The sequence below is a fragment of the Rattus norvegicus genome, chromosome 19 (genome assembly GCF_021556685.1).
Source record: "Rattus norvegicus strain SHRSP/BbbUtx chromosome 19, alternate assembly SHRSP_T2T, whole genome shotgun sequence".
In the NCBI taxonomy this organism is placed as follows: domain Eukaryota; kingdom Metazoa; phylum Chordata; class Mammalia; order Rodentia; family Muridae; genus Rattus; species Rattus norvegicus.
In genome coordinates, this window is record NC_141552.1 from 26,137,900 (window position 1) to 26,162,429 (window position 24,530).

At 42.1% G+C, this 24,530-nt stretch overlaps 1 protein-coding gene and 1 long non-coding RNA gene across 2 annotated transcripts in view; one reads left to right on the forward strand and one right to left on the reverse strand.

Moving 5' to 3' along the window:
- Positions 1–10,290: 10,290 nt before the first annotated feature.
- Positions 10,291–14,968, reverse strand: LOC147999262 (uncharacterized). The gene is made up of 5 exons (XM_087595411.1): positions 14,842–14,968; positions 13,649–13,808; positions 12,324–12,467; positions 11,525–11,691; positions 10,291–10,808 (listed from the first exon to the last, which is right to left on the reverse strand). Exons 1-5 carry the CDS (start codon positions 14,966–14,968, stop codon positions 10,744–10,746), a joined length of 663 nt encoding a protein of 220 aa, XP_087451537.1. The 3' UTR covers positions 10,291–10,743.
- Positions 14,969–20,140: 5,172 nt separating this feature from the next.
- LOC147999263 (uncharacterized) overlaps positions 20,141–24,530 on the forward strand; it is a 28,263-nt gene continuing 23,873 nt past the window's right edge. Inside the window, exon 1 of the long non-coding RNA XR_015643918.1 lies at positions 20,141–20,763. This is a non-coding gene — a long non-coding RNA (uncharacterized LOC147999263). The remainder of the gene's footprint in view (positions 20,764–24,530) is intronic.

Here is a 24,530-nt window from a genome sequence, read left to right on the forward strand (position 1 = left end):
GTGGTTTTGGTTCCCAGTTGGCCATGTGCAACAGTTTCAAAAGCCCAGGTTTGATGTTCCTTGGTTTTCCTATGATGATGCACTCAGATATGACAGATATCAACAGAATCCTTGTCAAAGAACTTAATTTATATAATAGACCAAAAATTACTAATTATGTTACAAAATATTTGATCACACTGTGATCTCCAAGAATGTATTATTTACCGATAAACTATTGTGTGGTATAGCATCGCCATGGCACAGACATTTAACACGAGGGTTGGTTGTTTGATGCAAACATGGACTCTAATTTGGTAAGGCTAACCTACCACACACCTTTATTGCAAAGTTAAAACTGCACTTAGGTTCAGAGATGGTCAAGGAAGGACTTGAAAGGAAATGAAGATAACTAAACCAATGGAAAGTCTTTGAGTTGAAGGATTTTTAGAAAGTGTGCAGAGGGAACAGGAATGCTCTTCTGGGAGGTCAGTGAATTAGGAAGGACAGTTGGGAGTTGACTTCTGTATCTGACTCCTGCGACTTCACTGGTAAAAATTAACGTCTGGAATTTTGTGTTGTAAAACAACACATTGGCTCTGCAGCTTTTGGCAAGGGCCATGGACAGAGAGATCACACCAGCTGGGGACAATCTGAAAAGAAGTCAGGTTTTCTTAAGTCACCTGAGAAGTCCTCACGGAGAGAGGAATGAATGGGCAGCACCATAATAGAAGGCCTTAGGATCTCAGATAGTTCTACTCTAGATGCCTTGAAAATAGAAGCAGAAAATGAAAAACTAAATGACTTCACAGGAATTAGCTCAATTCTGAGTATGATTATTTCATATTGGCATTTTATACCTGATTCATTTTTTAAAAAATTAAAAAAAGAGCCTTCTGTTTTAATGCGAGGCTGTCTTAGAATCACAAAATGCTTACAACACCTACATCTAACAGTATCGGGCTCGAGATTCTACTTTTAAATGCATCACCATCGAGAGCTTCCATTTAACCAGCAGGGTCCATGCCAGGCAGACACTGAGCAGGTTGTATGTTCTGTTAATCTCCACAACAACCCAATTCAGCAGAAACACGTCCATTTTACAGATGAAGAAACCACAGCTCAAAGCAAATGAGTATCAGGGTCCCCTCAGTCTCACTGACTGTCACTCAGACCCACATCCTTCTCTGTAAAGGGAAGCCATGGGCCTGATGTGGGCTGTGCAAGCTGACTCTGCTGAGATGATCAATGCTATTCTTGACCCTGGGAGAATTTAAGACAAGGTGACCCACAGACTCCCGGGATAGATTCTGCCTCTGGGTTCTAGGGTGTGACACAGTATCCCTTGCCATGGGTCTCTACTCACATGAGGAGTCTGTTCCCATCTGTCAGCTTCTATGGCAGTGGCTCAAAACACTCCTAGTGGTGCAACCCTTTAATACAGATCTTCATGCTGTGATGGCTCCCACCAGGAAATTATTCCATTGCTACTTCATAACTAATATTGCTACTCTTATATGTGTCATTGCATGCTAAGTATCTGATATGCAAGGTATCTGACATACACTCTCCTAGAAGGGGTCATGACACACAGGTTGAGCAACATTACTCAATAAACTTTTTTTTTCTTTTATAAAGAGAGGCCTTCGTCTCAGAAGGACCTGGACCAGATGCCCTGTAGTAGTGACAAGTTTTAGCAGGCCCAAGGCTGCTTGCCTTAATGACACAGACATTCCTGGCTAAAGGCACAATCTGAAATCACTGTCCCCAGGATATTTCTTACCTCAACCCCCCCCCCCATTACAATGTCTGTCTCCTTGGACATATCTGTCCAGGAAGCCAGTCCCTGTAGTCTCTGATACAGACAGAATGCTAAAGGCAAGAATGCTTTCCCTCTGTTGGCCTACCGTCACTTCTACAGAAGTAAGTTCAAATCCCCGAGTGTAAATGTGTGTCTTTAACATAGTGTGTGAAACTTGAAATCTCATCTGTTTGTGTTAGCAAAAACCTACTCTCACTTCAGATTAACAGCTGACCAACAATTATTTTCAGGAGACCACAGAGGCTGGCCAGGCCTGCAGAGTCAGATCCCCTCCCTGCCTGGGATGATCCCACCCAGGTTGGACTTCAGCTTCACTTATCAGCTGATATCAGAAAAATGTTATCTTAAGATTCTGCAGTCCACGGTCTGGACAAAAGTTGTTAAATGGCTAGTATGGGAGTTTTCTCCAGCTTAAAATCATTCTGGTCTCTTCTCTCCCCTGGACTGCCCTCTGTTCTCTCAGGTCTGTTGGTCCTGGAAAGACCTGGGTTCACCTCAAGGCCTGGGTTGTGGAGGAGGACTTTTTGTTGTGGAAATGAGCATGGATCAAGGATGTAGCCCTACTCTGACTGGGCAATTAAGCTGCAGAAAATCTTCTCCAATGACAGAACTAGGTCATGTGGGAGCCAACACTGTTTCAAAGGGAGAGCTGGTTGCTTTCTCCTGGAAGAAGCACTTGGGGGTTGACTGTCACTTCTGAACCTTCTGTTCTAAGTCACTTCTCAGAAGAAACACTTTGCCTTAAGTCCTCTGTGGGACCCACCCAGCACTGGGGCTGGAGGATCCTATGGTGTTGCAGCTCTGAGCTGGGAGGAGGAGCTAGCACACTGACATGAAGAAGCCTGTTTTCACAGCTGATCTGGATCTGAGGAACAGGTGCTTTTAAAGAAGCATGTGAAAGTATCTCCTGCAGGGGAGCTCACTATGCAGGGAAAGTCACACAGGACAGGGAAAAGTGGCTTCCCAACTTCCACTGGGCAAGAACCAGGGAGGGTATTGGATGGATGATCAGAGAGTTTGAGAAAGGCCTGCACCTCCCTGAGTGTCCTCCCTCAATCATAAGTCCCCCTACTGCCCCAGGGGCACACCTGAGGCTCAGCAAAGCCTGCCACCTGCTGGGGTCCCTCAAACTAAGCAGTGAGTGTAGAACTGTGCAAAACACATCTGGGGATGGGGAGACATAAGTGTCAGCTGGGCCTGTCCTCACTGCCTTTAGACTCTAATGGCAGGGCCGGTGCAGGGAATGGCTACTCCAGATCTCAAATGTCTTGGGCTGAAGAAGTAGGAGATGTCAGAGTCAGGGTCAGGGGCCGGGGCCGGGGCCAGGGCTGGGGACAGGTCAGGGTCAGGGTCAGGGTCAGGGTCAGGCAGAGTCAGGCAGAAAAAATTCAAGTCCCTGCCAGCAGACTGATAGGCTATGGGCATGAAGAAGTGCTGTGGTAGAGAGTGCCCTTGTTCTCTCTGGTTCGGCAAGTAACCAAGGTGTGATGGGAAAAGTTGGGGAACTCACAGACAAATGATTTGACACCAAATCTTCCCTTTGGCAGCATTTAGGAGAAGAAGCTAAGGTCAGGAGAGGTGACACCTTGCCATAAGTTATGTGACAAGAGGGATGGTGAAATGATCCCTTGTGATAAGAATCAAGGTTTCCTCTGTGGCACTTAGGTCTATACTGGCCCTGTGCAACAGCTTCAAGAACCCATTTCTGATTTTCCTTGGGATTCCCGTGATGATGCACTCAGTCAGGATTGGAAACAACCAAAATGGTAGTCAAAGTGCTTCATTTAAAAAATGTAGGGAACACTGCAAACTCATGTTTCAATATATTTGATTACATTGTAAGCCCCAAGATTTGTTATTTACTTAAAAAAATGTACATCTGGTGGTGTAGGTCAGCACTAACACAGACATTTACCTCTAGAGCTTGGTGGTTTTTATTGATAGAGAAATTGCATAGAATCGCCATAGGAACCTGTGTCTTAGGTCTGTTTCCCTAGTATATCCTCTATATCTATCATGATGGTGATCATGTTACTTGCTAAATGTATGTGTGTTTACTGGGGAATTGAGTTTAGTGACGTGCAAATATTATTTAAACCTATGTATTAAATGTTGTCATTTTGTTAATTTTTGTGGTTTTTATTGGATTCTTTTGATTGACTGTTCTAGTTTTATTAAATCATTTCCTGTTTTCTCTAATAGTTTATGCTTCCCTTCAAGCTAAAGTATTCCTTTTAGGATCCTCTACAGAGCTGTCTTACTGGTTATACATATTGTGTTAAATTTATTTTTAGTGTGCATTAGTCAGCACAGTAGCTGGGCAGCTGCCTGCCCTCCATGGTATCAGATCTACTTTCCAAACAATAACGCTCAACTCTTACTGACTGTGTAGCATCTTGGCTGCTCTTTGTTCCCCTTGGACAGCCCTCAGGACCAGGCTCTCCTCTCCCTTAACCATGGCTGCTGTCCTCTTCCTCTCTCCTCTCCATCACACACGTTCTTCCTTTATTCTCTGGCAGCTTCTTCTTCCTTCTTCCCTCCTCATGATCCTCTCTAGCAAAGCCCTCAAAGCTCACCTCCCCCATCTCTCTGCTGTGCAGCTGTTGGCTGTTGGCTTCTTTATGATCACAGTTAACTGGGAGCAGGGTCAGCGTTTGGGGGTTAACCAGTCTTGAGTTCTACAAATTAGCATTAAATAAAAGCAGAATTAGACTAATACACTACAGGGATTTCTTTAGTTTTGTTTTGGTGTAAGTTTTCTTTTATCTTTTCACTTTCTACTTTATTTTAGGCTATTTTTTTTATTAATTGGTTATTTTATTTATTTATATTTCAAATGTTTTCCTGCTTTCCAGACTCCCCTCATCAAATCTTAAATCCCATTTCTGCTCAGCTTTGCCCATATCACAGTGCTCCCCCACCCACACATATCCATTCCCACCTCACAACTCCAGGATCTCCTTTTGGTGGGGCAACAGGCCTCTGTGTAGTCAATGGCCTCTCCCCACATGGATGCCTCTTAAGTCAGTCCTCTTCTACACAGTTACCTAGAACCATAGACCCATCCTTGTATACACTTTTGCTGGCAGTTTTGTTCCTAGGAACTGGGGGATTGGTGACAGAGGGTCTGGTTAGATATTAATGACCAATGGTTGCTGCTGTCTCTTCTTTTTCTGGTTGTAGGTGAAATTATGTTTGGGTGCTTCTCTTCTTATTTTTGAAATTATTGTGAGGTGATTAATTTCTTGTTTTTTCTTGGGTATAGTTTAGCACATTGTCTTGGATTTTTCCTCCTATTATCTTCGGTTATGCTTTCTTAGTTTAAATTTGTATTTGTCATAAAATATCTTGGTTTCTCCATTCATGGTGATTGCGAATTATGCTGGGAATAAGAACCTGGGTCTGCATTACATCTGTCCAGGATTTTTTGGCTCTTTCAGTCTCCGTTGAGCAGTCTGGTGTAATTCAGATAGGTCTGAATTCATTTCTTAGTAGATATTTATACCTTACCCTGTATAATATTCTTTCTTTTATCTGTGTATTTAGTGTTTTAATTATTATGTGAATGGAGCAAATTTTTCTGGTTAAATTAATTTGCGTTCTTTAGGCTTCCTGTACCTTTATGGCCTTTAATTTCTTTACCTTATGGAAGTTTTCTGCTATGATATGTTGAAGATGTTTACTGGACCTATGAACTAGAAATCTCAATTCTCTTCTATGTCTCTTATCCTTGTGTTTGGACTTTTAATTGTGTCCTGAAATCCATGGATGTTTGGATTCAATAAAGCATACATATGTATCTGAGATGGGTGTTTTGTGCTTTGTGGGTGACCTCCTTGACCCCAACTCTTCCACTTAGTAGCACGTTGGATAATGACACATGGTCAGCAATGGTGACTTCTTGCCATAAATTATATGAAAATAGGGAGGTGACTTTATGTGTGTCAAGTATCAGTAGTCTCCTGGGTGGTTTTGGTCCCCGGTTGGCTGTATGCAACATTTTCAAAAGCCCAGGATTTATATTCTTTGGGATTCCCATGGTGAGTCACACAGACATGACAGAAAAAGACCAGAATAAACAGGATAGTACTTGACTTATGTAATAGAGAGAACATTACTAAGTTGTGTTACAAAATATTTGATCACACTGTGATCTCCCTGAATGTATTATTTAATGAAAAACTATTGTGTGGTATAGCATCGCCAGGGCACAGACATTTAATGCAAGAGCTCTTTGTTTACTGTGAACATGGACTTTATTACTGTTCACCTCACCTACCTCACACCTTTACTGCAAAGCTAAAGGGCACTTAGGTCTAGAGCAGATCAAGGCACAACTTGATAGGAAATGAAGATAAGTAGGGCAATGGAAAGTCTTTGAGTTGAAGGATTTTTAAGAAAGTGTGCAGAGGGAGCTACAACGCTCTTCTTCTGGGGGGACAATGAATTAGGAAGGACAATTGGGAGCTTTACTTGAATTCAGCATCTGACTCCTGAGACTTCATTGGTAAAATTGATGTCTGGAAATTTTGTGTTGTAAAACAACACATTGGCTCTGCAGCTTTTGACAAGGCCCATGGACAGAGAGATCACACCAGCTCGGGACAATCTGTAAGGAAATCAGGTTTTCTTTCTTTTTTTTTTTTTTTTTTTTTGGTTCTTTTTTTCGGAGGTGGGGACCGAACCCAGGGCCTTGTGCTTCCTAGGCAAGCGCTCTACCACTGAGCTAAATCCCCAGCCCGAAATCAGGTTTTCTTAAGTCACCTGAGAAGTCCTCAAGGAGAGAGGAATGAATGGGTAGCACCATAAGAGAAGGCTTTAGGATTTCGTATAGTGCTACTCTAGATGCCTTGAAAATAGAAGCAGAGAATGAAAAACTAAATGACTTCACAGGAATTAGCTCAATTCTGAGTACGATTATTTCATATTGGTAGTTTATACTGGATTCATTTTTTAAAAATTTAACATAAGAGCCTTCTGTTTTAATACTAGGCTGTCTTAGCATCACAAAATCCTTACTTACAAACCCTGCCTGGCGCCCGGCATCTAACACTACTGGGCTAGATATTCTACTTTTACCTTCGTCACCATCGACAGCTTCCATTTAACCAGCAGGTGTCCATGCCAGGCAGACACTGAGCAGGTTGTATGTTCTGTTAATCTCCACAACAACCCAATTCAGCAGAAACACGTCCATTTTACAGGTGAAGAAACCACAGCTCAAAGCAAATGAGTATCAGGGTCCCCTCAGTCTCACGGGCTGTCACTCAGACCCACATCCTTCTCTGTAAAGGGAAGCCATGGGCTGATGTGGGCTGTGCAAGCTGACTCTGCTGAGATGATCAATGCTATTCTTGACCCTGGGAGAATTTAAGACAAGGTGACCCACAGACTCCTGGGATAGATTCTATCTCTGGGTTCTAGGGTGGGACACAGTATCACTTGCATGGGTCTCTACTCATCTGAGGAGTCTGTTCCCATCTGTCAGCTTCTATGGCAGTGGTTCAAATCCCTCCTAATGATGTAACCCTTTAATACAGATCTTCATGCTGTGGTGACCCCCATCACAAAATTATTCCATTGCTACTTCATAACTAATATTGCTACTCTTATAAGTTATAATGTGCAAGGTATCTGATATAAATCTTTGTGAGTGGTAGCTCCCCACAGGTTGAGAAACATTGCTTTATATACTTTTTTTTGAGAAGCCTTCATCTGAGGAGGACCTGATGCAGGTGTGAGAGCAGAGACACCCTGATGTAGTGACAAGTTTAGGAGGACCCAGGCTGCTTGCCTTAATGGCAACAGAGATTCCTGGCTGAAGGCACAATCTGAAATCACTGTCCCCAGGACATTTTTTCTTTTTTTTTAAATTTATTTAATACTTAATAATAATTCTTTGGTGTCCAGGCAAACATCCCCCTCCCCCCTCCCCTTCCTTATGGGTGTTCCCCTCCCAACCCTCCCCCATTGCCTCCCTCCCCCCAACCTGTTTTCACAGCTGAGCTAGATCTGAGGAACAGGTGCTTTTAAAGAAGCATGTGAAAGCATCTCCTGTGGAGAGCTCACTATGCAGGGAAAGTCACACAGGACAGGGAAAAGTGGCTTCCCAACTTCCCCAGGGCACTCAAACCAGGGAGGATTGTTGAATTTGTTCATTGTCTATTGTTATATCCCCCTTTTCATTTCTAATTTTGTCAGTTTTGGTATTGTCTCTCTGGTGTGCAGTTTGTTTCAGGAACAGGTTGTGTGTCTGGTGGATATTCTCAACAAAAAAAGAAAAAACAAAAAGAAAAAGGAAACAAAAAAAAAAAAAGCAAGCAAACAAACCAACAAAGAAACAAAAAAACCTACAAACAGCTCGTGGTTCCCTTGACTCTTTGTATTTTTCTCCTTGTTTGTAATTGATTGATTTGATTTGAGCCTTGAACTAATTTCCTGCCATCAAATCCTACCACACACTCTATAAGATGAGGCTTTGCCTCACCTTGGTAAGAGCAGCATGTAATAAATGAAGCTTATGCTGCTCTCTCTAGTGGGGATGACATCACAATCTCACTGCAAACCATGCACAGCGCGGTTGAGGCTGTATTAAAGTAGCCCACGATTTCAGTGCTCCCTGCGTGCCATGAGACAGTAGTAACATGAGTCTCCCTGCACCTGGACAGTTTTCACTAGGGACTACACACACACACACACACACACACACACACACACACACACACAAACGCACACCGCCTTTACTGACATGGTGCACATTCTTTACACACCAAAAATAAAGTGAGCAGTTATGAAACACATCAATAATGGAATCAATGGAGGGAGTTGTGGGGAAGCTGGGGCTTAGAGTTACTTAAAGGCCCTATGCAGGCTCAACTTTTGTTGGAGGAGAAACTTCAAGTGCAATGTGGTTCTTTATTTTCTTTCTCTCTAAGGAACACAGGGTTAGGGTAGGACCTACAGATTTGAGCATGTCGGGTAAGTACAGGGACACTGAATTAAATCCTAGGGATGGAACACAATTAATCTTCTACAAGATTACAGAGCAGCCTGGATGAAGATTCTCAGGTGAAAATGTGGACATCTCAAGGCAGGCACTGGACAATGGCTGTCAGTCTTGACTGAAGACTGGAAATGGTTTGCTATCTCATAGGAAAAGAAGGCCCCTCTGTCTACACTGTACTCTAAGGACAGTTTATTAGGTTAGGCATGACATGAACTATTGTCTCATGTCACAGATGTCAGTACAAAGTATCCAAGGTGTTGTATGCCAATGGTAGCATTAACAGAACAAAGCACACAGTGTCATTAAGACATAAATCATGAGTTTGTGTAGCAAGACCCAGGCCTCTTCCAGGTTCTTAGATAGTAACTGAGAACCTCAAATACGGTAGTGATGTGATAGTGTGGGGGTGAATCTAGTTACAACTACTTTCTATCATGACACAGAGGACACTTTTTGTGTTATGTTCAGCTTATAATGAATGACTAGACCTAAGCATGAGAATAACCAAATTCTACATTGCTTCTCTAGCTGCTGAGCTTTTAAAAGCCCTGGGGTGAAGGCAAGCTTTTGTGGACATTCTGGATTATTCCTTCTGTACTTTAACTCTCTGAGTCACCTCCACACTCAGTAAGTTAGTTCAATTCCATAAATTGGAAATCAGTCACTGGAAAAAATACATTCTCAATACGATCTCAGATTGGCCATGGAAAAAGGGTAGCTTGAACTGTCCCACCTAGGTTCTGGGCTTGCACAGGCCTGCTCTCCAGAAGAAACCTGTGTTCACAGCAGCAGGCTACATTCACTATAGATGTTCTTGAGGTTCCTCCCTAAATGGCTCAGATTAAAATAATTTTCTTGCTAACAATCAAAAAACTGATTATGCCAAGCTGGCCTAGAAGAAGCTAGCTTCTTTTCGGTATTTTATCAGTTGTGCACAATACATATGGTCATCATTGATAACAGTTGAAAGATCTGCTCTTATATGGAAACTAAGTGATGCTGGAGGATGATCCTGACCCACAATGAGGAGTGGGAACACCAGAGCCCTGTACGGATGCCTGGCAACCTAACACGTTGAGCACGCACGGCTCAGTAAGTTCCCTGTGAACACACATCTCCTGAGATCTCTCTATTTAATTGGAGGTGATCCTGTCCACCTAATACAGGACCTCATGTGGAATAACAGAAGCCACCTGCAGGAGCTGTGGTGATGACTCACAGGGTAGAGCATCTGCTGCTCTCTCAGAAGAACCACATGGACCCTAACAATTGGGTAAAGCATGTCAGTGATTATATCATAAAGTGTGTGCCGAGAAAAAGCCACATTATCCACACAAAAGACACTGTCACACTGAGTACCCCTTGGTGACTCTGAATTCACTTATTAGCCCGGGCTCCATGGAACATGCAGAGATCCATCTCTAGCTGTCAGTTCTAAGCCCTCAGGAGGGGACAGAACCCTTGAATAAGAATGATGGTCTTAAGAGTCAAGAGATAGAAATCAATATTTATTCATAATGAATGCATTTTTACAACAAAACAGGATTAAAATGAATGAATAAAAATATTTAAAAATATTGGAAAGTGAAAAACAGTAACAAGAACATATTAATATGAAACAACAAAAAGAAAACTTCAATTAAAATCATAACAAAAATATTTCTAAACAGCATATTCTTAACGAACATTTAGAAGCACAGATGTATTGCTGTTTCTCCTCTAGCACACATAATGAAAGGTGGTCCCCCAAGTTGTCTCTCAAGTGGTGTTTTCTGAAGAAGAAAGTGAGTAAGACCTCAATCAGTCAGGCTGGCTTAGTGTTATATAAATTTAGGGTCTCTAAGAAATGACAAATTAACTCTGAGGAAGAATACTCATCCAAAAAATGTTGTTACCGTTCAGGATGTTTGTCATCAGGGACTCCTGAGAAAGCAACTTATTCTTCAGGAAGCTCTCTTACTGCTGTGTGTCCAATTCCAGCTCTCTTGCACTTTCTGAGACCTGGGAGAGGAAGGCAGTTTTTCAGACACTGATTTGCTGGGGAAATGCAAGGCAGCTGTCAGAATGCTGCCTTCTACCACCTCAGTTCTATTGGACAGTCGACATGGACCTTTTAACTGATATCACTGTTGCTAACTCTGTGGGCAGGGAAAATCTCCAGCAACCGTCACAGTAATGTGGGCTGCCAATATGGGACCCAGACTTATACCAGTGCAAACCAAGAACAGGGCAATGGAAGGGACCTCATTGGGTTGCAGGAAGAAAGGAGATGTCCATATGTCACCAAGGTTAAAGCCAATGAGAAGTACTAATTTGACATTTGCATTTTGTTCTTATCCCGCAAAGGTGCTTCCTACACAAGAAGTCACATGACCACTTGTCATTTGTCAAGAACCAAGAACTTGTTCAAAACTCTACATAGCATCCAATCTATCACGTGCATGTGCAATAATGTGATATGTTATTGATCTGTCACCATTTCTATAATGCAGCTTCAAAAAGAGCAGCAAAATATACTTGCAAAATAATTCAGTTTCTGAAAAGTGGTTGACTTCCCAGAATACTTGTGCATAGGCAGAGCAATGAACAATTCCATTACATGAGGTGGTTGGCTGGTTGTGAGTGTAAATTAGAAAGGTGGTAGGAGAGAGCAAAGATGTATCAAATTGGCAAACTTTATCAGATATTGTTAAGCTAACACAGCTGCTTGTCCCTACCAGATGGTGCTGGGTCTGGACGTTGCTGGTCTTTATCTTTCTTGTTGAAGTCAACCAAATATTTCTGGTTCAGTGCACACTCAAGATGTCCCTCCTTGCTCCCCTGCTTCCGTTGGACCAACTTCTTCCTGCATGTGTTCTCCATCAGGAGCTGGCTGAGCAGGTTTCTGGAAATACAGTCTGCATAGTAAGATCATGCTGCCCCTTTCTCCCATTCCTACTCCCAAGTACCACTAACTCTACCAGGTCCCAGATACCCATGAAGACTTAATAAAATGCATCTTGATACATATAATGCTGCTGCACAAACCACAAAGAGTTAATTCAGGGAAGAATAAATTGTTTGCTTGGCGTGAGCACCAATTAGTGTCCACATCTCTCAAAAAGAACACGGATCTACATCTATCCATGAAAGCCCAATGCATGGGGCAACATCAATTAGTAGTTGGCAAACACCTGCAAAAGAGGTCAGTAGAACCAAGAGAAGGTCATGCTAACCATGTGGTCCACGCACTGAGTGTTGTAAAACCTTGTATGACCACAGAGGCCCAGGTCAGCCTAATAACGTTCTGCTGACTTCAATCAGTGCTGTTCTATCTAGAGCCTTCTGAAGATGCCTAGACAATCCTGGGATGAGTAACAGTCTTTTATGGAACTGAAAACTGAGTCCTGATGACCCTGGCACACTGATGTGTAAACAGCACAAGAGATAGAACCAGAGCTGAAGACCGTCCAATCCAGAACAAAGAAATCAGAAATGGCCATTCCACAGGTGACAGCCTTTCTGACCAGGACTTACCTAGAGAAGGTAATCTCCTTCTTCAGCTTATGGTTGTTCTCATGGATCTCAGTGTTCTCCATCTCTAAGTTGTGCAGAATTGACATGACCGCCTCCTCCATTCTCTCCAGGTCTTCATAATATGGATTTGGCCTGAAGTGTGGCCTGGCCCCAAATGATAGAATACAATGAACATCAGCATTTAGGAAGATATGAACTCAGGGTGGGTCCTGTACTACACCAGTCCTGGAAGGACACCTTCTGAATTCTACATATTGGACCTTCTTCAGCTTCAGAAACATGTTTTTCTGCGTCCACCACACCAGAATCTCGGCATCCAGATGGAGGGTTCCCTGGCTCCCTTTATTCAATCAAGAGGAAATCTGCAGTCCAGCCAGTTGAGCTATCAAGAGCCTAGGCCACACCTCCCCATGCTCCCCCACCCCCAACGCACCCAGAATCCTGTGATTTCCTTTTTCCTGTCCTGATAACAGACCATATATCAACCCAAAATTATAATCTGCACAACGAATACAAATATACAGGCAAACGTGGCCACATAAGCAAAGAACTGTGCTGTTGACAGTGGGGCTCCCAGAACAAAGCATTCGCATCACCATGAAAGTGTTACAGGTAAATACTCAGGCCAAGACATAGACTCCTATATTCCAGGTGTGGAGGGAAATATAAACATATAACGGTTGTGCATATGCATTTGGATGTATGCACACACAGACTCACAGACTGAGACACACCCACAAAAAAAAGAGAAAAGTTAACAGAATCAGAGAAAGAGAAAAACAAATATGGAAACAGAGAGCACTGTGAGAACCAGGAGAAATGCATGCACCATTGCTGTCTCAGAGTGCAAGACACACAGACAATAACAAACAGGCCTGAGCCTGAGACCTTCTAGTCAAGCATTGAGATGAACAGTTTGGGAACAGGCCCCTCGGGCTGCTGCCTGGATCTTCCAGCACTGAGTCCCCTGCCTAGCAAGTACAGAGACTCACCGTAAACTCACTGCAATTACAATCTTGCAAAGCCACCATCTGTCAAGGGCTTTGCAAATGCACACTAGACACTCACTCTCCCTGACTTTATCCCCGAATTCTTCATTCAGACCACAAGATCTGCTTTTCAATAAATTGAAGCAGATGAGTCCATTTTCCATCTTGCTCCTCAGGAAGGGTCAAGGTTCTGAATCTCCTCTATATGGGAGGTGAGGTTTAGCACAGGGTGGTTAGGGAGGCACAGCTTTCTAGAACCCAAAACCTTAATAGGATAAGAAGAAGGTGACCTTGCAGACCCAGGAATGAAACAAGAGCATTTGGAGCAATTCATACCTGTTCTTCATGGATCTCTCTGTCAGAAACCTCAGGCGATCTCTCAGGTCATTTCTCTCCTCGGTAATGAGCTGCAGCTCTTTAATCAGCCTCTCTTTTTCCTTCTTGGCCTGATTCTCACTTGGGGCAGTTTCAGGGGAAGATGTTTCTCTCCCAGCATCTGTAGGTAGAAGAACACAAGTGAACCTGCATGGGGAGAATGCATAGAGTGTACATAGACCACAGTTAGGCCTAAACAGGAGAACAAGCCTGGAACCCAGTGTCACTGCTAGGCGATTGGTCTATCCTTAAGAGGCGTCCTCAGTGGATCTCAGTTCTCCCACTACTCTATAGAGACCAAGAGATGTAAGCAGCCAGGTGTGCCCTATGCCGGACATCAGGTGCTTACATGTACTACGGAGATGGCTTCTCCAGGATTATCATCAACTGAACAGGGTACAGCTTGGTTTCAGGACCATCACCCCTGTGGTTTCAGAACTCAGATGATAAATTCACCATCCACAAAACTTGAGTGATTGGAGACACTCAGATGTCCTACCCTGATACTCTAGGCCAACAACTTTGGATTTAAAACACATTTCCAGGGAGGACATGTTCAACAGACTTATCAATTCCCCTATATGAAATAACAAATGCCCCAGAAATTCCAATAGGTTACAGGATGAATCTTGGTCCACATGTTCCAAACAGTTTTGGTATTTTAGAAAAATGTGTGTAACACACAACCTCTAATATATAAAGCTAATGATGACCCTGCCAGTTAGAAGAAATCAGAGAAGGTCTAAGAACATAAGGTTATTGCCTGGAGCACAATCTCTCCCTGTTACTACTGTCAGATACCCACTGTATTTAAAGAAGCAATGAGAGTGAAATACATTGCTGCCCTGTCTAAACTCAGAAAAGGTGGACCCTCCATGACTCCTGATGGTGTTATTATATCAATGTAACCTAACAAATTCACTGTAAAAGTAAAGGCCAGAAATTCACAGGATAATAGCATTGGCCTTACCATATACTCCCTGTGGGGTTGGGGAAACTAAACTTCCGAAATCCTGACTTTCAGGAATTGTGATATTCATGAAAATTCAATTCCTTTTCCGATGCTCCAGTTGTTGTGGCCCATTGCTAGAAAGGTCAGCTTAAGCCTGCAGCCCCCCTGACAGGGAGCTCAAAATATACTGCCCAGAACTTACTAAACATTCCCCAGAAGTGCTGTCTTTGTCCATCATTACTTTGAGACGAAAGGCCAGATTCCTTCACTCTAGTCTGTCCACAATCGACGTTCCCCCTCCCAAAACGCTTGCGAAGAAGGGAAAACATGACTTAGCTTGTAACCGCCAGACTCAGTATGAGAGAAACTAGGGCACTGGTTGTCACCAAGTTTCTCATATGAGGACTGCAGGAAGTGTTATATGGTAGTCAGTTCTGATTAGACATTTTAGATAGAACAGTACACAGTGACTCTTGATGTGATGGGCCCTATATAAAGCTTTTTGCAATATTGGAATTTTAACAAACCTCATCCAGAACGTACAGAAGAGGTAAGGATGTGATCACCATGTCCTTGCTCTCTATCAGGTTATTTTTCTGTGTCCCTGCTTGTCAGGCATAGAACAGCAACACTCTGAAATAGCTGGTAGACATGGGAAAACGTGGTTAAAACTATAGTTGTGGGTTACACACCTCAACTGTCAAAGGCTAATGCTGTCCTCACAGTCCTTGGAAGCCACTCTTGTAAGCCTATCTATTGGAAAGTGGAAGGAGGTTTATCTGAGCTCAAAGTGAACCTGGCCAGCCAGGGAGAGGGCAACATGGGATACTTGAGACCCTGTCTAAAACCAGCACAGAAACCCACCCTGCATTCAAAGCATCATCCACCAATTCTCGATTATCTACCATTCTCTCCCTACCAGTCGTTCAGTTTGGAATGGTAGAAAAAAAAAAAAAAACTGGGACTGATCTTTCCATTCTAAGGACCTTGATATCTCTTTCCTTAGGTTCACCTTAAGAGTGCATACAAATGGATATCATCATCTGAACATCGTAGTATTATCTACTCTGTATATGTAGCATAATACTGTGCCTATGACAATCTCAAGCTTCCTTGAGTGTTGTTGCCCCATCAAGAAGTGTGATGTACTGAGGCCAATCCCTAGGGATCCTTTCAAGGGATTAGAAGGAAGCCATCAGAGATACTCCACTTCTTTGTCATTAGATTAAATCAAGTTGACACAATGTGAACCTGGTGGGCTATTTAACCATGCATCTTTCTCACAACCCCACCTTTCTGAGTTCAGTCTATGGCAGAATTCATTGCCCACCATCGTAGATATTTCTTTGTGTATTTCCACAAGAGCCAGGTTTCTTTTCTTTTTTTAAAATAGAATTAGTTGTAGTCAATCAACTGTTGCCCTATGTAAGAAATGATTAGTATATATTGTAACTTACCACTCTGTATTTGTGTATACAAGTACATTATTGGAAATCCAGCATTACTGAGGAATTGGAAACCAGTGCTGTGGCCTTGCCTTTCTGTGCCTAGTCCTGGCTCACAGGCAGCAGGGGGCAGACCTTGAGGTCCTCTTTAGGGACAGAGTGTTGGTGAATGTGCACTGAGCAGGCAGAGAAACACAGCTGAGGCAGCTCCTTTCAGGTATCAAACACATCATCTCCTTCCCATCTTAAGGGCTGTTGCTGAGGTCTTGCCCCCATACCTACCTTAATAGCAGCAAATTTGTTACACAGCAGCCAGCTCTTTCCTATTGTTCTGTAATACGGCTCCACATCATGGATGCCAACAAACAAACTAACAAAAAACAAAAAAACCTGACATTGAACTGTGTGGTGCTGGTCACATACCCTGTTATATTCTGTATGTTACGAGGTTTGTTAATCTTAACAAGTTCCCCAACTATGAGCTTCACATAGTACCCATTAGATTCAAGGAAAATAGGAACAATTATGTGTAAAATGACCCAAGTCAGGGCCCATAGACAGCAGCATTTCCAGCACTTGTGCTTTAGCCCATGTGGATTTTGCAATGAGCTGGGCCTAGAAATATCCAGTACACAGTTGTGAGCTGTTGCTCTGGGTGAACTGTATTGGCGTGTGCATTCAATAATCTACACCTATTTAAATGAATTCAGTGTTCCTGTGGTCTGAGTCCAGACCCCTTGACATCAGGTCTTACCTTCTGCAGCACTCGGGAAAAAGGCTAAGTTTAGGAAAGGTGACGTCTTGTCATAAGTTATGGGACAAGAGGGATGGTGAATGATCCCTTGTGATAAGAATCAAGGTTTCCTCTGTGGTATTTAGGTCTATACTGGCCCTGTGCATCAGCTTCAAGGACCCATTTCTGATTTTCTTTGGGGTTCCCGTGATGATGCACTCAGACATGATTGGAAAGAACCAAAACGGTGGTCAGACTTGATTTATAAAATGCAGGCAACATTGCAAACTTATGTTGCAGGATATTTGATTCATATTATCAGCCCCAAGATAGTGTAAAAAAAATTACCTCTGGCAGTTCAGTTCAGCACTAGCACCGATATTTTACCCTAGAACTTTTTTTGGTTGTTTGTTTGTTTTTTGTTTTTGTTTTCGGATGAACAAGTACTTTCTTATTTTGTTGGCCAGCCCTAGCTCTTACTTCTTTGCACAGTCACAGAGAGACCTCAAACATATACTCAGCCAAAGGCAGGGGAATGTAGAAAAGAGCCTAAGGCAATACCACATAATGACATTGAAAGTGGGTGGCCAAAAGGTGTTATAAAATTCACCTCACTTCAGTGAGTGATGACATACCAACCTGGTGGCCTACGATTCTGGAATATTAATCAGAATCCTTTCGTCATATTAGATCTTAATAGAAACAAGGAAGCAGTCCTTTCCTGAAGTATATATTCATCATACGTAAAGAAGATATTACATCCATATACAACTCAGAATAGAATTATCCCCCAAGACCGGAAAGATCTGGCAACATTAATATTAGAAGCTTCTCCTGTGTTACAGTGGTAAGCACAGATAAAGAGGAAGATACGGCTGAACACAAAAGCATCAGGCCAGAGCACTGTTTCTCAGGATGAGTTGCTAGGTGAAGGTAAATAAACCTTACTAAGTTTAATACAGTATTACATACACTGTTGTAAGTAACTGGAGCCGAGGCTATCCCCAAAGGTTTGCCTGTCTGTGAAATCTGATACCCTAACTCAGGTGTCTTCCCTGGCCTCAGTGGGAGAAGGTGCACCAGCCCTACAAAAACTTGATGTGTCTTGGTGGAGGCACACTCTGAGGGATATTCCTCTACTCTCTCAGAGGAGATGGTGTGAGGACATTGGGGAGGAACTGTGGGAGAGAAGTAACAAGAGAAAGGACAGCAATTGGGATGCAAAGTGAATTTAAGCCTATCAGTCACTGCTCTATTGCTGTGAAGAGACACCTTAACTAAGGTAACTAATAAAAGAATCAGTGTGTGCCCATGGCTCCAGGTAGATATGTAGCAGAGGACTAGCTTATCTGGGATCACTGGGACGGGAGAACCTTGTTTCTGAGGAAGCGTCATGGACCATGATATTGGAACTTAGGCCTCTGAGGCGGGAGTGAATTGGTGGGTGGAGGAGCAATCTCATAGGGAGAGGGTGTGGGGGACAGAAGAGAGACTCATGTAGAGGAACATGGAGTGGGAGATAAATTGGAAATGTAGATAAAATAATGAAAGAAAACTAAAAAACATGAGACTATGAGTATCATTCTAATTCAAGCCTCAAATAATAAAAACATAAATGCGAGAGTCGCCTGGTCCTGTTCATGTCATCCTGAATCTTAAAATCTTTTTTCCTCCAAATTCCGTGCCACATGAGGTGCACTGACCTGTCAGCTGCCTGCTTGGATGACAACTGCAGCAGCTTCCCTATGCACTTGCTTTGTAGGAGCACGAAATCTATTGAGCTCCCTTTTCCAAGTTGGAACTTTAATTGGTAAGAGTCTTGCCTTGAGGACACCTTCCACATCTCTACAGTACAGAGGCAGGAGGCTTATCGTTAATAACATTCATCTCCTTAACTATGTCACCCTCCTCTTCAGCACATGACTTTGCTGTGACACTAAACTTCTTAGTGATCTTTTTCCACTCTAAGCTGCACATGGTTTTCATGTGTTTGCCCTGTGTGTTGTTCCTTCTCCTGCAGTCTTGAGGAACAGTGACCAAAAGTAACCAAACCACAGGCTCAAAGCCATGTTAATACTGTATTGTGTACTATTTTCACAGAGTTGCCTGAGATGTAAATGGGACATGGAGAATTCGAACAAAGTTTGAATCTTAGGCCTTTCACTGGGCAGTCCCTCATCTTCTCTAAAATTTAACCCTATTCTTCTACCATTGAGACCCACCTGCTGCTTAGCTCTTTACCCCTCTGCCGTGGTCTGTTCCATATCTCTTTCTGCCCATGTCTACTCTGAATCTCCTGCTTCAGCTTGCCTCTGCCTATGTCCCTCTCTATGCCCGGAAGTTCTGCCCACATACTTCCTGACGCAGCTCTTGGCCATCAGATCTTTATTACATCCAATCGGCAGTGAGACAATACCTGATACATCTCTTAGCTTGTGTTGAGCTGGTGAGAAGGACAAACATCCACAAAATAGCAAACCTGATGATGGGACATAGAAATGACAAGAGAAATCCTGCCAGCACTTAGCTCACTGCCAGTACAGAACTAACAATTGAAAGTTGACACACCTTAGTACAAAGGGAGGTCACCTCAGCATTTCCCCTTTTACTCCAAGAAATACCTTTAATTTAACATTAATAAGCTAGATAAAATAAGAAAACTTATGAGATGCATCAGGTAAGAATTACTGTCACAATATTCTGTCCATTCGTATTTTGCAAAATTGGAGAAGGTACTTCATTATCTAAATTATATTAGTCTAAAATTTTGTACCTAAATCATTTTCTATCACTTTTTAAGCTTTGTATCCCTTATCTATCATAACTTGCATTTATTAACCATAATAAGTCTTCTGAGACCAAATGTACTTTCATTAATTCCAAACAATTTAAGCGTTTATGTCTTTCATCCTTAAAATTTGACACATTTTTTGCGTACAATTTTTTTTTCTTTTTCTTTATTCAACTTCCACACGAAGATTATTTTTGCTCTGATTTAGAGCAGGATGCAAGGGTGGAGTGCAGACCTGAGGGGAGGGCAGATGAATGGAGTTGAGCTGCAGGATGTGAGGTTCACAGAGAATAAATAAGAAGTTAAAAAAAATAAGAAATAAGCACAGTGGGGATGAAGCTGTGAATGCTTGGCATGGGGACGTTTGGCAGTGGACTGGGCATTTTAGGGGTGGGGTGGGATTGGCGTGGGTTCTGGAGTAGTAAGGATGGTGTCTGTTCTTGTCTTTTGGGGAAACTCCTCGGTCTTCTCCCATCCCTTCTCCACCTCTACCCCCACCTCCAACCGCCTTAACTGCCTCCTACCACAGCACAGGCTTCTGGGCATCGGCCTCTTTCTGCTCAAGCTCTTCTATGTGCTCGGGGGTGGTACAAGCTTTTAAAAGTCCCAGGCAGTGGGCAGACCACTAACACTCTCCTGGCATCCCCATCCTCTCTCAGGACTTATGGTGCCAGAGCGGTTATCACAGGAGTTTTGATACTGCTGTGGACTGTCCATAGAGCCCTGCTTTCTGAGCCTCCCATGTCCACCCTGTTCCTGTCCAGGTTCCTGGCTGTCACATTTCTGCACGATGGTGAACAAGTTTGTTTTTCTGATTCTCATAACAAGAAAAGGTTAAGACTAAACTATCTAATCTTCAACCCCATCCCAGATCTGAGGAGGAGAAATGTTGCCTGAATAAAAGGAAATTCAGAGCAAACAGCTTCCAAACCTAAGAAATGACAGAAATTGTTGGCTACCCTGGGAGTCAGACAGCAAATATTCCTGTGTCACTGTGGCATCCACCTTCAACTCACTGGGCCAGGAGCTCTGACAACAATCCTTTGAAGCAGGTCACTTGAAGGACTATCCTATTTTTTTTTCCAAAAACTGGGACACAGACTTCCCCATGATCAACTTCTGCACAGTCTGGACAGCTTTCTGGCAGCAGTAGAGGTAAGTAGGTAGTATTTCACCCAATGGTTCTTTAGATCCCATCATCTTTTTCAGAATAGATTGGGGACACTACCAGGAGTTGAGGTCTCTCCCACTGTGAAAAGCCTTTAACTATTAGGACATCTGAAATGGCAGATTCTTCAGATCTCTAAAGGATTTGAGAACCACCTTTGTATGAAATGTCTATCTCAGTGGACAAATGTGGCTTTTTTCCCAAGGGATTTACTTCCTACTTAACTTTAAAAACATACACAGGAAGTTAAATAAAGCTTATTTCTGTACCTAACTAAAGCAGTACCTAACATGACTGGAAGACTGATTATTTATAGTTGGAAAGTACTAGCTTGAATTCCTTAATTATCCACGGCAGTGTGCAGTAGTAATTTTATAAAATTAGAATTTTACACTACATTGTGAATAAGTTGCATATACTTATATCTTAAAAATGAATTGAATCATTTATGCAAGTACAATTTTAAATTCTATCATCATTCAAAAATCCATGCCATCCTAAAATATTTGAGACTTGTTATTGCTTTCTAGTATAAATAGAGATACAGTGATCTATGATTTTGTCATTTTAGTCCCTTCTCCTGATTTCCCACAACATTAGACAGAGAATTGAGGAGAGAAAGAGAAAGGAAGAAAGACATCCCTGGTTCGAATCTGCTTTACTGTTTCCTCCCTGACCATGGCCAGTAAGAACTTGCAACCAACCCCCTAACTGACAATAATCATCTACAGCCCACGGCAGTCAAATAACCACCCACCCACCCTTCCTCCTGAGAACGAGGGGGTCATGTTTTTTTAAGTTGCTTCCCAATGTGTGTGGGGTGACAACATGTTTTGGGGACCTTACAACAATTGGGATATTTTCCAAATCCTGGGAGATCTTGCAGTTTCATATGTGTCCAGACCCTGAATGTGGAGGGATTAACTGAAGTCCTGGCTACATTAACAATTGAAAATACAAACACACATTCCTACCATATGAGGAAGGTCACTGGATATCTACCCCTTGAAGTTTGCTCAAAACAATTAGTCAATTAGCTTTTTATTTATCTTCAGGTCACTTCTTAGTAAACAGGCAGAAAAGAGACAGATTGTTTGCCAAATTATATCAATTGCTTCTAAGCCACTCACCAATAGAGTTCCTGCCATCCTTTGAAGTTTCATCAGAGAGGCTCTATTTTGCACAGACTCACAATACTTATGTCTCCCATGTGGCAAACTAAAAGAACTGTTAAGATCTCCTTAAATAATTCAACAGTTTTCCCAATCCAAAGTCTCCCACCCTCCTCCAAAAAATCAAGAGATTCCTCACAAACATCTCCACTCACTTCGGTGCCAGTTTATATATCAGTCACATTTCTGTTACTGCAGAAAAATACTATGACCAAGAACAACTCAAGGAATACAGTTCTTCACATTGTGGTAACTTGGGGTTGGTTACCCCAACCCCAACTACCAAATTATTTCATTGCTAAGTCATAAATGTAAGGTGGCTACTGTTTTGAATTGTAATGTAAATATCATGTATAAAGTATGTCTCATATGTGGTTGTTCCCTGAAGGGCTTGCAACCCACAGGTTGAAAACTGCACTTGTGTGTGGTGGTGGGAGGGGGGGTTGGGAGTTTTTTGTTTTGTTTGTTTGTTTTCCTTTTTGTCAAAACCCAAATGCTGATAAGAACATAGGCCAATATCAGGCTCTTCAATTTTATTCCATTAGGCACTGTGTCTGCTCTCATGATATTAACATGCTGGTTTTTCTTTTTTACTATTCCCCAAAATGAAGGTGAAATCATTAAAGGTGATGCCTCCCGCAGTGCTTTACTGTCTTATTAGTTAGCAGTGTCTGACTGCCCTGCTCAGTTGTGCTTTCATGTGAGTTCTGAGATTTTTTTTTCATTCCCATGAAGATCTGTATTGGGATTATAATGGGATGGATTTAAACCTGTAGATGACTCTGGTAGGATTCGATATAATAATATAAATCATACTGATACATGAAAATGAGAGGCCTCTTCATTTTCTGGTTTCTTCAGTTTTTTTTTATTATTCCTAATGATTTCATTTTAACAAGTCTTTACTTCCTTAGATATTACAAGATTTTTATTCTGAATGGGTTTGTTTTCTTGGCTTCTTTCGTCATATTTATTTTTGGTATACAGGAGTTCTATTGATTTTACTGTGATTTTAGTGAATGTGTCCATGAGCCATAGGAGTTTGCTAGTGGTTTCGTAGTGGTCTTTATATATGGATCATATCGCCTGCAAATGAGAATGCTCTGACTGCTTTCTTTCATATTAACATGCCTTTCCATCTCTCTCTTGTCATATTGTTTGGATAAGACTTCACATACTAGTTGAATTAGATGAAAAGAATGAACATCTGTGACTTATTCCTGATTTTAGTGGAAATCCATTATGATTTCCTCCAGTTAGTATGCTGTTGGCCTTGCATATTGCCTTTATAATGTTAAGGTATGTCTTCTCCATATCCCAGATTCTCCAGGACTTTTGCATTAATCACTGTGGGATTTTGCCAAAGAGATTGTCTGCCTCTACTGCAGTGATCATGTGTTTCCTGTTCTTGGTTTTCTGTGGTGAATTGTTTATTCATTTGTATTTGTTGAAACATTCTTGCACCTCTGCAGTCAAGCCAGCTTGATCACGGTACCTGACACTTTTGGTAAATGTCTGAATTTTATTTTCCAGGATATTATTGAGAAATTTTTCACTTAACTGTTCCTTCCAATCTTAGTTTCTTTTCTATGCTGTGAAGAGACACCATGAGCAAGGGAACTTGTAGAAGAAAGAGTTTATTTCAGCTTACAGTTTCAAGGATCATGAGTCTATGAATATTATGCTGGGGTACACGGCAGCAGGTAGGACACCATGTTTCTAGAGAACTGGCTGAGAGCTTACATCTTATGTGCAAGTCGGAGACAGAGAAAGTGTTAACTATAGATGGTGTTGAATTTGGAAACCTCAAAGCCCAATCCCATACACTCCTCCAACAAATCCGTATCTTATAATTCTTCCCGAATATTTCCACTAACCAGCAACAAACATTCATATATGTGAGTTTATGGGGGCCATTATCATTCAAATCACCATATTCCACTCCCAATTCCCCATAGATTCTTAAACATATCATAATAAAAATACATTAGCTCAGCTTCCAAAACCCCTGTAGTCTTTCGGTCTCTACACAGTTTATCCACAGTGCTTTTCGACCCTCCAGGAAGTCCCTTAATTATTCCCCTATGAAATCAAAAGGCAAATTGCATATATCCAATGTGTAATGACAAAAATATGTTATCATTGCAAAGGGAAATTGGGAATGTGGTGAGCCAGTTCAAGGCATTAACCCAACAGGGCACACTCCAGATTCTCTACTTCTGATGCATGACAAAGGGATTAGATGGGTCCACTGCTCTGGCTTTGCTGACTGCAACATAATTCCTAAAACTATGTTGTATCGCATAGATCTGTGGTGGTTGTGTTTTCATTGTCACTCATTTCTAGGAATTTTAATTTTTCCTTATGTGTTTCTCCCTTGGCCCTTTCAGTAGTGTGTTGTTTGTGTTGCTGACCTTCCACGAGAGTGTGTCCTGACTGCACTTTCTATTGTGTGATACCAGTTTGATTCCTTTGTGCTTAGATAGAATGCATGACACTACTTCACCTTTCTTATCTTTCCTGAGGGCTGTTCTGTGTCCTAATCCGTGGTCAATTTTGGAGACAGATCCACAGGCTGATAG

Excerpts from the sequence above, each read along its gene's own strand:
- LOC147999262 (XM_087595411.1), bottom strand. The coding sequence starts at position 14,968 with ATGTTTTCCCTTCTTCGCAAGCGTTTTGGGAGGGGGAACGTCGATTGT. Across the intron at positions 11,692-12,323 it reads AAGGAGATTACCTTCTCTAG|AAACCTGCTCAGCCAGCTCC; the intron begins GTAAGTCCTGGT and ends CTGTATTTCCAG. Across the intron at positions 10,809-11,524 it reads TCCAGACCCAGCACCATCTG|GTCTCAGAAAGTGCAAGAGA; the intron begins GTAGGGACAAGC and ends TTCCTCTCCCAG.